Source organism: Engystomops pustulosus, chromosome 6, assembly GCF_040894005.1.
Source record: "Engystomops pustulosus chromosome 6, aEngPut4.maternal, whole genome shotgun sequence".
In the NCBI taxonomy this organism is placed as follows: Eukaryota; Metazoa; Chordata; class Amphibia; order Anura; family Leptodactylidae; genus Engystomops; species Engystomops pustulosus.
The window spans coordinates 165844977-165858756 of record NC_092416.1 but is presented as its reverse complement, the minus strand read 5'-3'; the positions used below and the strand labels follow the sequence as shown (position 1 = coordinate 165858756).

Genomic DNA, 13780 nt, shown 5'->3' with positions numbered 1-13780 from the left:
CATCTTCAAATGGAGAAAAAAAAGTAACCATGAATAAAATAGTTAAAAAAAAAACAATAAAACTGATTAAATTTTAGTGCTACCCTACAGCAATCTGATCGGAATCCAGAAGTTTGATAGATATGAAATAGTTGTATAACCTAATGACTAAGTCCTCATGTATACAGGGTGTTTCCTAAGAGAGGAAATGATGAAGCTGGCCAAAGATCAAGGTCTCAATGCCAAGTCTGGAGCTCGGTGCCCTGTAAATTTGTACTTTGCTTCTAGCTAGTATGAAATAATGTAGTTATAATTACTGTTTGTAAGTTTATGATGAGAAATGAGCACAGGTTAAATGTCGTATTGTTGTGGGCAACAGTTTGTAACAAGAGCTTTGACAAACACAAATTACAAAAGCCAAAAGTGACTGTTACACTGTGCTTCGGCACAGTGTAACATTCTGTGAAGCTACAGAACAGAGGGGATCTGGTAATGCCCCCCAGAGCCCTTCTGGCTCATTAACATAATTTGGAAGGTTGGTTTTAGAAGGAAAGATTAAGAAGATTACATCAGTCACGGTGCCTGGACCTTTAAGTGTCCCTGGTTTATCATGATTGATTTTAATGGTAGATTTCCTTTAAAAGAACAGTCCAGTAACAGCCGATTCATTGAATTATACTTTGTGCAGGTCCTAAAGGGAGGAACAGGACTCTAGGTTCTAGGAGTACAATAAAAATTTGTCCTGCTCCTCCCTTCAGACCCTGCACCATGGATTTTCAATGAATTAGCTTTGACTGGAGCGTTCCTTTAAATACTTACGACATGTTCCCTTTTTGTTTCTTTTTTATTTTTACATATTTCATTTTATCTATTATATGACAAATCTACACACGTTTTCCACATTAGGATTAGATAAACTTGGCCTCAGTTCTACCCTAAAATGCAGCTCCCAATACATCATTGCATTCATCAGTGAGTTTCAGGAAGCCTAATAACATGATGGAGGGTAATAAACAATCAGTATGTCTTTTTTTACCATTTTACATATCATGTTGTTAGGCTTCTTTTAGGTCATACATTGATACAGGGAACTGCATTTCAATGTAGCACTGAAGCAAAGTTCTCCTTCGAGGACTCCCCAGGGGAGCATGCATGGTCCGTCTCCGTACAGTTATAAATGTGGCCTGAATAGGCAAATTCTCCATAAAAAGTTTAGAAATGATGTAATGATGTTATTCTAAGTCTCCCTTATTAATTATATTTTGTAATTTGCTCTGTGTTTATTTCTCTGTTTTAGTACATACACAAGAGTGAAGCAGTTTATTAGAGCAGATAAAGATAAGGTAAGTACTACTAAAAACAAATCTTTATATTCCTAAAACTTCTGTGACTGCTCTTTATTCCTCTCCTTACATTATAAGGGTTTTCCCATGAACATAAGTTTTGTTATGCATGACCGTTCTGCTCTATTAAACTCTATGGAGGTGAAGGAGATCAGTGAGCGGCGCGCTCAGCAATTTCCATCAGCTCCATAGAGGTTAATGGAGCAGAACGGTCATACACGGCCTTCTGCTCCATTACTCTGACAGAGCGACAATGGGTCCGAAGGAGGTACGTGGTCTCATCACTAAGCCCCCCACCGATCAGCAAGTTAGGCCCTACAGACAATTGTGTGTTATAACTAACCTTGCAACCTGATCCTCTGTGTAGTCCCAGGGGTTGAGTTTTGGTTTGGATGCATTTTAAAAAAACAATATGTGACTTGTCTGTGCTGCAGGCTGCTCAGCTCTCAGCCCCCACCTTTGTGCTCCTGTACAGCTCCTCCGTCACCCACTGATGTCAGCTCCCCAGGCTGTGAGCTCTGTGAAGGAACAGGAGGGAGGAGCTGTACAATAGCAAAAGATGGGGGCTGAGAGCTGAGCAGTCTGCAACAAAGACAAGTCACATATTGTTTTTTGAAATGCATCCAAACCAAAATTCAACCCTGGGACTATACAGAGGATCAGGTTGCAAGGTTAGTTATAACACACAATTGTATTGTGAAAGCAAAAGGGCATATTTGCAATGCAGCTGTAATGGGCTTCATCTGTCTTTAGTGAAAATGAGGTCTCTGGTGATAGGCAGGGCCGGCGCTATGGGTAGGCAAAGTGGGCAAGGGGTGAATCTCTTCTTTCAAATGAATCTTGAATTTTGTTTCTAGGTGCTATGGATCCAGAGATATTCAGCTTTAAAGTGAGAATATCAGGTGCCATTTTTAAATATAAAAATCACTCCCAACGGCAGTTTAACAGTTAATATCTCCATTTTCCTGACACTTAGAAACACAAATTTAGATTCATATAAAAGAGGAGACTCTATTCTTTCATAGGAACAAAGAAGTGAGGTTTTTAGTGATATTATGTATGTGATTTATTTATGTGAACATATCAATATGGGACATTTGTGAACTCTACACATGTCCATTTATTACATTAAGGAGATGTGAAGGTAAATATGTTCTGTTTGGAGAACATTTTTTGCAATGAAAGTAAAATTTAAAGTATTTTTTATAAAATGTTTCAGTTTGAATCAAAATTGTATGAAGGCGCCTCTGTCTATAAACTCTTTAATGCAATTTTGAAAATGGGGCAAGTGTCTGCTTTCAGAAATTAAATGGTTTGTTGGGTTTACTTTAATTCTTTTAGCTGTAATTTCGATTTTATTTTTAAAAGTCAAAATTGTAAAAATTGCTCTGGTCAATAAAGTGACAAAAAATCTAGAAATGCCTGGCGGTGAAAGGCTTAATACCCCTTGGTTGGATTCCCAGGTAGAGATGCTTATCATCTCTCTCCTGTCTATATATCTGTCATCTATCTGTCTAGTTATCTATCTCCTATAATCTGACCATTTATATATCTCGCTATTTTTCAATCAATCTTCTATTTCTCTTCTACTGTATTTATCTCTCATATCTATCTACTGTATATATCATCTCCTGTATATATAATCTACTGTATATATCATCTACTTTAATGTTCTGCATCTCTTTCATCTTTCATATTAATGTTCTATCATAATAATTATAATTAATAATTCTTCATTTATATAGCGCACACAGATTACACAGCGCTGCACAGAGCTTGTCACATCGGTCCCTGTCCCCATGGGGCTCACAATCTATTCAACCTACCAGTAATTTTTTGGAGTGTGGGAGGAAACTGGAGGACCCGGAGGAAACCTACGCAACATACACACAGACAACATACAAACTCTTTGCAGATGTTGACCAGTGCTTCAAGGCTGTAGTACTAACCACTGAGCAACCGTGCTGCCCATCAATCTCCCTATCATCTGTTTATCGACTATAAAATTATCCCATATTACAGTTTGTTTTACCATACTAAAGGGAGCCTCTTACTGACTGTGGCTTGTCATAAAATAGTTTTATTTTGGGGCCCCACTTTTAGTTTTGCCCAGGTCCCCACTTTGTCTAGAACCGGCCCTGGTGATAGGTTCCCTTTAAAGTCAGTGGCTGCTGGAGCACTCCATGATGTGAGAGTCTGTGATGAGGTGTGGAAGCTTTCTTCTTTTTGTAAAAGTTTCCTATCAATACCATAGGTCATTATTAAGTGGTTGGGGTGCAACACCCTGTAGCCCCACTTACAGCAATGCTGCCTGCAGAACTACTACATGCAGGATGGAGCCATCATCCAGGCCTGCTGCAGACTCAGCTCCTGTTCCCTTCAGTATAAGCCTGACAGATAAGAATCCTAAACTGCACCCCAACCAATCACATATCCAGTAATTAGGTCACTGATAGTTTTTCCACTAAAAATATTTTTTATATGGCACATTTATCATTGCAGCATGTACTAACATGTAATACCCTACATATCATTTCAGGTGTTAATATTTAATCCGGCCTTTTTTAAATACATTCATGATAATTGGACCAATCATCATGGAAAGTATCCGTCGACTGGAATGCTGGCGCTTTTTTTTGCATTACATATATGTGATGATGTGAGTAGATCCACTTCTATATATAAATGTATGGCTGTTAACTGGGGCTAGATTGTGTATCTCAAGTAAATTCTGCACAGCAGAATTGTGAGCTACTCCCAGCTCTCTTCCTTTCTTAAAGGACATCTACCATCAGGATGAAGGACTGTAAACCAATCACACTGACATACTGGTGTGTGCCCCCTCTGTCAGGATCTGCTCTTCTTTCATCTTCTTAGGACCTTGTTTAAAAAAAATTAACCACAAGGCCTCTGGCTCCATATATGCCAATGGAGCTTGGAGCCCCTTAGGCTCATTTGCATAATTTTTTAAAACCTTTATTTCTTAAAAACAGGGGCATAAAGAGCTACAAGAATAGTGGATCCTGCCAGAAGGGGCACACACCAGTATGTCAGTGTGCTTGGTTTACAGTCCTTCATCCTATTGGTAGATGGCCTTTAAAGAAAATCTACATCATGATAAACCAGGGACACGTAAATCCAGGCACCGTGACTGTTATAATCTTCTAATATTTATTATGCATGCCCTCCTTCCTTCTAAAATCACCTTATGCTAATGAGCCCGAAGAGCTCTTGGGGGTGTTAACAGAGCCGTAGCTTCCAAGCCTGTTACAATGTGCAAGGAGCACATCTCCCCTCCTACTGTGTGCCTCTGGTTTATCATGATGGATTTTAATGGTAGATTTCCTTCAGAGGAATTTTCTGGGTTTAAGGATTTTTCTAACTGGTTGTGTAAAAATAATAAAAAACGTTAATTGGTAATGAGTCATATAAAAGCATTGACCATATCTGTAAACTATACACTTTATTGTTATATATTTTGTATTTTATGTTGGAAAATTAAATAAAATGTAGTTTCAAAAAAATAAATAAATAAAAATGTCATCAGGGCCCGATTATAGGGGGGGCACCCGGGGTATTATAGGAAGGCTGTATATAGTTATCGGGAGGCTGTATATATTCATTATAGGAGGCTGTTTATATTTATTACAGAGGGCTGTATATAGTTATTATAGGGGGCTATATAAAGTTATTATATGGGGCTGTGTATAGCTATTATAGGGAGGCTGTATATAGTTACTATAGGGGGCTGTATATAGTTATTATAGGGGGCTGTAAACAGTTATTATAGGGGTTGTATATAGTTATTACAGGGGGCTGTATATAGTTATTATAGGGAGGCTGCATATAGTTATTATATGGGGCTGTGTATAGTTATTATAGGGGATGTATAGTTATTATAGGGGGCTGTATATAGTTATTTTAGGGGACTGTATATAGTTATAGGGAGGCTATATATCATTATTATAGGGGGCTGTATATAGTTATTATAGGGGGCTGTATATAGTTATTATAGGGGACTGTATATAGTTATTATAGGGAGGCTGTATATAGTTATTATAGGGGGCTGTGTAAAGTTATTATAGGGGGCTATATATAGTTATTACAGGGAGCTGTATATGGTTATTTTAGGTGGCTGTATATAATTATTATAGGGGTCTGTACATAGTTAATACAGGGGGCTGTATATAGTTATTATAGGCGGCTTTATATATAGTTTTTATAGGGTGCTGTATAAAGTTATTATAGGGGGATATATATATAGTTATTATATGGGGCTGTGTATAGTTATTATAGGGGGATGTATATAGTTATTATAGGGGGCTGTATATAGTTATTATATGGGGTTTTATATAGTTATTATAGGGCACTGTATATAGTTATTATAGGCGGCTGTATATAGATATTATAGGGGGGCTGTATATAGTTATTATAGGAGGCTGTATATAGTTATTATAGGGGGTTTTATATAGTTATTATAGGGCACTGTATATAGTTATTATAGGGGCTGTATATAGATATTATAGGGGGGCTGTATATAGTTATTATAGGGAGCTGTATATAGTTATGATAGGAGGCTGTATATAGTTATTATAGGGAGCTATATATAGCTATTATAGGTGGCTGTATATAGTTATTATAAGGGGGCTGTATATAGTTATTCTAAGAGACTGTATATAGTTATTATAAGGGGCTGTATATAGTTATTGCTAGGGGGGGCTGTATATAGTTAATGATTGGTCCCTATGATTGGTCCCCATTTGTCTGCTCCCCTTCCTTATAATGCCCCTCATCTGCTCCTCCTCTTACTGTTCCCTCTCTCTGCTCCTCTTTCTTACTATACCACCCTCTGATCCCCTCTTCTTGTGCTCCCCCTTTCTGCTCCCATTCCTTATTATGCCCCCCTCTATGCCCGCCTTTGTATTGTGCCCCCTTATTCTGCTGACCGCTGACCGCTTTCTGTATCACCATTGAAATTCATTCAACTCTATCGGTGACCGAAGGACGCCGATAGAGTTGATGTCCCAGGCCATACCGTAATCCCGAAATCCGGGACTGTCCCGCTGGAATTTATTGGCCAATGTAAAAGGACTATACATACTGATATATACGTCTATAGATTACAATCCACATCTCGTTTAATTACGATGTTTCTTCATATTTGGAAACATTTCACGATATTAAACTTTAGCCACAACCTCCAAAGTAAACAATTGACTTTATTTATCTACTTGATGTTAGATTTTCTATAAAATAAGGATTCGAGACTGATGATAAGCTCCGCATACATACCGTAGGTAACTAGCAATGTAAATAATTGTGACATTTAATGATCTTGCCAGTAATTGATTTATGTTTATTTTTGTAGATATCAGTATTTGGTTTCGGTGCAGACCAGAAAGGGAACTGGCACCACTACTGGGAAAACAACAGGTTTGCCGGAGCGTTCCGATGGACTGGTGTTCACAATGCAGAGTTTGAGTCGAAGCTCATAGAGGCCTTAGCCCAGGAAGGAAGACTGAAGTTCTACAAATAACTCACTCGTCTGTACATTCACAGAACAATATCATGTTTTCTACTTTGATAATATAAAAAAGATTCTCTAGATGTATGATGTGAGTGTCATGGTCTATTTTTGCTAAAGAGAGTTGATTTGAGGTGATGGGGCAAGTCCCGGCAGAGCTGATTGCAGAGGCACACACCCTAATAACATGAGAGGATTACACATGATGTACAAGCATTTTAGAATATCACAAAAAACAGAATTTTTACATGTATTTGTTAAATACATTGTTGATGCATTTTTAATACTGGGTAAAATGAAAATGGGGCACATTTACTTACCCGTCCATGCGCGTTCCCTGATCCGGAGTGTCCGACTGGAAAGCCACGATTCACTTAGATCGTGTGTCCGATGTCCTGTATGTGTCACTTCCCCGATCAGGTCATCTTCCTCCCGGTGTATGTAAGTGCTTGTCTTGCGACACAATTTTTAAGTTAAATCCTGCGGTTTCTCCGAATCCGTCGGATCGTCCCCCAATTTGTGTCGCATGAAAGCCAGTGCCGATGCACCAAAATCCGCGTGCGACACAATCCCCTTCTAAATCCCTGTCCTAGCGGCGCGTTCCCCGAAAATGTTGGAAAACCCCACGGAAATGCAGCCACGGGACCCTTAGTAAATAAGCCCCAATGTGTCATTGCACCCTAAAAACTGGAAATGCTATAATATAAATATAATAAATCCCCTGCCACTATAGCGCCTGCCTTGCAGTGTTCACATCAAGTGTATCATTCACATGATTGCTGTAGCGCTAAATGAGTCAAGCATTCATAAATAAAGAACCAGACGTTAGCTCAGTAAATATATGCAGCAACAGAACCAAGCTAAGGACATAAAAACAGCAGCAGAACCAAAATAATGACAATTACAGAAGCCTGTACACAAATTCAGCCTCAGGACCAACCATAGTACATAATTACAGCACAAGAACCAAGATCAATAAACAAACACAGCACCAGGACAAAAATTACTACATACATACAGCAACAGAACTAAGGTAAGTACATAAAAATACACCTGAGTGAAGTTGCCCCCCCCACCTTGTTCAAATCAAACAAAATTGGTGTCAAACGTTTGTGCTACGTTTATGCTGGTTTGTGCAGCAAAAATGTTCGTTTGTGCCGCTATCGTTTTTAAGATATTGAAAGTTTCTAGAGGTCATCAGAGGTCAACCAGCTCCCCCACATTGCCCAAACCAAACAAAACTGGTGCCGAACAATTTTGCTACGTTTGTGCTGGTTTGTGCTGCTCAAATTTTTGTTTGTGCTGATTTTGTTTTGAATATATGAACAAAATATTAAAGGTCAAAAGTTCAAGCAGCCCCCCCACATTAACCGAATCAAACAAAACTGTTGTCAAACGTTAGTGCTACGTTTGTGCTGGATTGTGCAGCAAAAATTTTCATTTGTGCCGCTATCATTTTTAATATATTCATACTTTTTTCCAGAGGTAATCAGAGTTCATTTCTTCCAAAGTAAAATGTGTTTGCTAGCTCCATCTGGTGATCAAACCAGGGATGTGTCACTATGTTTGTTTTTTACCAGTTCATCCTAACCACCTTTAACCTATGTAAACACCTGAACATACATTAAAAATGATAGCGGCACAAGCGAAATTTTTTGCTGCACAAATGTAGCACTAACGTTTGACAGCAGTTTTGTTTGATTCGGTTAATGTGGGGGGGGCTGGTTGAACTTTTGACCTTTAATTTTTTGTTCATTTATACAAAACAAAAGCAGCACAAACCAAAATTTGAGCAGCACAAACCAGCACAAACATAGCAGAATTGTTCGGCACCAGTTTGGTTTGGTTTGGGCAATGTTGGGGGGCTGGTTGACCTCTGATGACCTCTGGAAACTTTCATCAATATCTTAAAAACGATAGCGGCACAAACGAAAATTTCGGCTGCACAAACCAGCACAAACGTTTGACACCAATTTTGCTTGATTTGAAGAAGGGGGGGGGGCAACTTCACTCAGGTCATAAATACAGCATAAGAACCAAAGTCTGTATATAAATACAGCAGAGAATCCAAAATAACTACATATACACAGCACCAGAATAATAATTCCTTCATTTATACAGCGCCCACAGATTACACAGCGTTTGCCAAATCTGTCCCTGTCCCCACAGGGCTCACAATCGAATCAACCTAACAGTATCCGCAAAAAGAAGAGTAAGAAAGGGCACTATCTAGGACACTTTACAGCAATATATGGATATAGTGATGCATTAACTTGAGATGACGTCCGTTGTGATAGAAGTATAATGGTGGTGCTCAACGTATGGCAGAAAACAGTCCATTGAATCACATTTGAAAGAAAAAAGAAGAAACGCGGCCACTCACCATAAAAACTTCTTCTTTATTTTGTCTTCATATAAATAGTATGGTGGCACAGGCAAGACAGGGTAGGGGTGGGAACAGGGGGTAACACAAGGCAACAGCCGTTTCGCGCCGTCCGGCGCTTTCTCTAGCCTCCATGAAGTGGCGTCCACACCTGATATTTAAACTAACAGGTAGGGCGTCACTTCCTTGCAGCCTAGCAACCAAAGACGCTCTTGGTCAAGAGCGTAGAAACACTATGTTTATAAAGAGCGTTGTGCAAAACGAGCTAAAAACAATTGCATTAGCGGAGAAATCGAATTTTCCTATATAACGGGTATAGAAAGCTATTAAATAGACCATATTTGTATTAAACTAAGGAATATGTGGTATCGACATATCGAGGAGGTATGCAAATTTCTTTCACGTTTTTTTCTAGCGAATGCGACTAGACTACAGAACAGTATAGACCATAGCACAGGATAGCATAAACATGTACAACATTTGTTCAATTACAGGAAGACTCCCATGTCGTTTTTATCATTAAGACCTAGGGGGCCCATTGCATTGGTTCTCATGATCCACCGTGCCTCCCTTCTCAAAAGGTCCCTGTGGCGATCCCCACCGTTAGGTGGTACTGGTACGTATTCTATACAGCCAAAACGAAGTGTTTGTGTACTACCTCCATGTATTCTGTTCATGTGCTCAATGAGTCTTGGAGCGCCCTTACCGCTTTTTATTGAGTAACAATGTTCGCTAAATCTGATGTATAAGGGGCGTATTGTTTTTCCTATGTAGAAAAGTCCACATGGACATATGATCACATAAACCACGAATTTTGATTTACAGGAGAAAAACTGACGTAATGGTATGTCAATGCCACCCAAACGAAGGTACTTGGCTCTTATGTTTTGATCGCAATGTCTGCACTGGCCACATTTAAAATTGCCAGTAGGAGTCATTTTGCTTAACCAATTGTCCCTAGGGGGTGGTAAGCGGCTGCGTACCAGTATATCTTTTATACTTTTACTTCGTCTGAAGGAGATGAGGGGAGGTGCTGCGGTGAGTTCCCTCAGTAGGGGATCTTCAGCCAACATGTACCAATTTTTATATATAGTGTTTTTAATTTTTTGGGCTGTGGGGCTGTAATTGAACGTGAAAGTGAAACGTCTTGAGTTATGCTGCTTTCTCCTAATGTGCTTGGGGTGTAGCAAATTCTCACGTTTAAGAGTTACTGCTTTTTGAAAAGCTTCTTCGACGGTCTTAGGGGGGTACCCTCTTTTTAGGAGTCTCCCCCTGAGATCATCTGCTTGTGCCAGAAAGGATTCTTCACTACTATTTATCCGCCTTAGGCTACATTCACACTACAGTATGGGGGACGTATATACGGCCGACGTATATGCGGCCGATATACATCCCCCATACACTCCTATGGGCTCACGGCCCTGTACGGGAGCGGTACGGTGCAGCACACGTGCGGCACCGTACCGCTCCGTAGCCCGGGGAAAGATAGGACCTGTCCTATCTTTCCCCGTATTACGGCGCCGTGCGCCATTAGTTTCTATGGAGAGGGGCGGGGGTGAGCTGCGCTCACCTCCTCCTCCTCTCCCCGCGCTGCCGTGAGCCCGCCGTACTACGGTGCGGCGGGCTCACGGCAGTGTGAATTTAGCCTTAAGCGGACGAACTGGCTATATGGAACAGAAGTTTTAACATGTTGTGGATGATAACTCTCGTGGTGTAGGAGGCTATTTGTGGCTGTATCCTTTCTAAAGACAGTGGTGGATAGAGAAGAGTCTTTAACCTGTACCAGTACATCTAGAAATTCACATTGTGTCTCTGCAATTTTATAGGTAAACAGCATATTCATAGCATTATCATTGATATATGACATAAATTCTTGAAACATTTCTTCTGTACCTGACCACACCACGAAAATGTCATCCACATATCTTAAAAAACAATGTATAAACTTAGCAAAGCGATTTTTTGTTGAGAAGACATATTTGTCTTCGAATACGGCTAGGAAAACATTGGCGTATGTGCACGCCATGGGCGTGCCCATGGCTGTGCCATCGATTTGCTTAAACCACTGGTTCTCAAATTGAAAGGTGTTATTAGTAAGGATGAAGCGAATAGCATCGCATATAAAATCCACGAGACTGATGTTCCGATTAGAATTAAGCAGTACTTTTTTCACTGCCTCTATCCCTATATCATGGGGGATTCTAGTGTAGAGGCTTTCCACGTCTATTGTGGCTAATTTGAAGCCATCCTGCCATGGGACATTTTCTAAATTCCGAAGAAAATCATTTGTGTCTTTTAGGTACGTGGGGATCTCATGTAAAACTGGTCTTAAGATCCAATCCACGTATCTAGAAAGGGGCTCCGTAATGGAACCCACTCCAGCTACGATAGGGCGCCCTGGAGGTGACTGTAGGGTTTTATGAATTTTTGGGAGGAAATACCACCCTGGTTTTTGTGGATGCGACGGAAGGAGTTTTTCTGCAAAGGTTTTGCTCAATAGGTCTTTCTCAATGCCTTTTCTGAGGAGGGCACACAAGTTCGCTCTAATTTTAAAGGTGGGATCTGATGGTAGTTTTTGATAGACACTAGAATTGTTGAGTTGCCTGTATGCTTCTTTTTTATAATAGTCCCGGGACATAACTACTGCGTTACCCCCTTTATCTGCCCTTTTAATTACTAGGGTCTCATTATCTTTTAACCATTTTAGAGCTGTTTTTTCATTCTTAGTTAGGTTGTCTTCGTCTTTTTTGTATATTAGAGCTTTCATGCTCTGCAAGACTCTCTTATAGAATTGATCTAACGCTCCGCCTGGTGGGATGGGGGGATTAAATCTAGATTTATTTCCGCCTCTGAAACCGACTTCTGTCTCGGGGCCGGGGTTGGGGGTGTCTTGTTCTTCTAAGTCCATAAGGGACAGTAGAAGTTCTTTATCTTGTGAATCTAGTGGTTCGTTTACCATAAATCCGAGGGGACCTATTTGTACTGGTTGTTCTCCTTCTTTTTTGGGGGCACGTACTTCAGGTGTTACGGAGCTCCTACTTCTAGTCTCGCTTATTGAAAAAAACCTCTTCAGATTAATGTTACGTACACTCTTGAAGAGATCTATTTCAAAATCAACGAAATCGAATTCATTAGTGAGACAAAACCCAAGGCCTTTAGACAACACTGAAATGCATGCAGGACTTAAATCAATATTTGTAAGATTAATCACTAGTAAGCCATCGTCATTAGTCTCTCTTTCTGCCGCACTCAGGGTTCTTTCTCCTATTGTCGCCACGATACTTGCTTCCTCTTTTTTCCTTGCCCTTTTTTCCGCGCCCCCTCCTCGTGCTTTTCCTAAAGGGCCGCTCTTTTCTGTGCTTGTAGGTGGCTCAGGTTGTGGATTTTGCACTCGATTTCCAGTTCCTTCGTCGGAGACACTCGAATCGGAGTCAGTTGTCCAATAGTCGCTAGGCTTCTTTTTACTGTTAAACCTTTTGCGGATTTTGATTTGTCTCTGACTGCCCCAATCGAAGATATTGTCGTTGTCAAAGTCGTGTTTGTCTCTTATGAATTTGTCTTTTTTCTTTTCCTTTACTTCTGCTTGGATAGGTACAAGGCGTTTTTCCAGTTTTTTGATGAACGTGGTGAATTGTTGCTCTGTTAGTCTTGTCCTTAGTTCTAATTTTGTTTTGCATAATTCTTCTGTCACCGACACATATTCCTTTTCGTTCCTAGATAGCACGAGTCTCATTAGGCTCAGAGAGTGGTCGAGGTGAAGTTTTTTCCACTCTGCCAAAAAAGCGGGATCATCTTTAAATTGTGAGGCGTTTTTAAACACTCTGAGTCCCCTTGGGACTCTATTACTGGCATCATAGGAGCGCAGAGAATTGACGGTCCAGAAAATTCGTACTTCGCGTTCTGCCAAATTAAAAATCCTTTGCTCAAGGACCTTTGTGCTCAGAACCTGTAGTTCGTCTTTTTGGTTACATTGAGCAAAAAACTCCCCTGCGTCCTCTCTACCTGTCTGCAAAGCCACGTCTTCAGTCATCTCAATATTATTAGAATCAATTGCAATATTCTCCATTTCGAAAAGAAAAAACAGTTGTTTTCTAGATGTGCTCTCCTTCTTTTGTAGAAAGGTACAGTGGATCCGCAAAAAGAAGAGTAAGAAGGGGCACTATCTAGGACACTTTACAGCAATATATGGATATAGTGATGCATTAACTTGAGATGACGTCCGTTGTGATAGAAGTATAATGGTGGTGCTCAACGTATGGCAGAAAACAGTCCATTGAATCACATTTGAAAGAAAAAAGAAGAAACGCGGCCACTCACCATAAAAACTTCTTCTTTATTTTGTCTTCATATAAATAGTATGGTGGCACAGGCAAGACAGGGTAGGGGTGGGAACAGGGGGTAACACAAGGCAACAGCCGTTTCGCGCCGTCCGGCGCTTTCTCTAGCCTCCATGAAGTGGCGTCCACACCTGATATTTAAACTAACAGGTAGGGCGTCACTTCCTTGCAGCCTAGCAACCAAAGACGCTCTTGGTCAAGAGCGTAGAAACAC

General features: G+C 40.2%; 1 protein-coding gene across 2 annotated transcripts in view; it reads left to right on the top strand.

Moving 5' to 3' along the window:
• LOC140064906 (CMP-N-acetylneuraminate-beta-galactosamide-alpha-2,3-sialyltransferase 2-like) overlaps positions 1–6936 on the top strand; it is a 48143-nt gene extending 41207 nt beyond the window's left edge. For both annotated transcript variants that reach the window (XM_072112229.1, XM_072112230.1), the window contains 3 exons: positions 1277–1322; positions 3862–3981; positions 6691–6936. In XM_072112229.1, coding sequence (XP_071968330.1) covers positions 1277–1322; positions 3862–3981; positions 6691–6858 — 334 coding nt within the window. In that variant the 3' untranslated portion in view covers positions 6859–6936. The remainder of the gene's footprint in view (positions 1–1276; positions 1323–3861; positions 3982–6690) is intronic.
• Positions 6937–13780: the final 6844 nt, after the last annotated feature.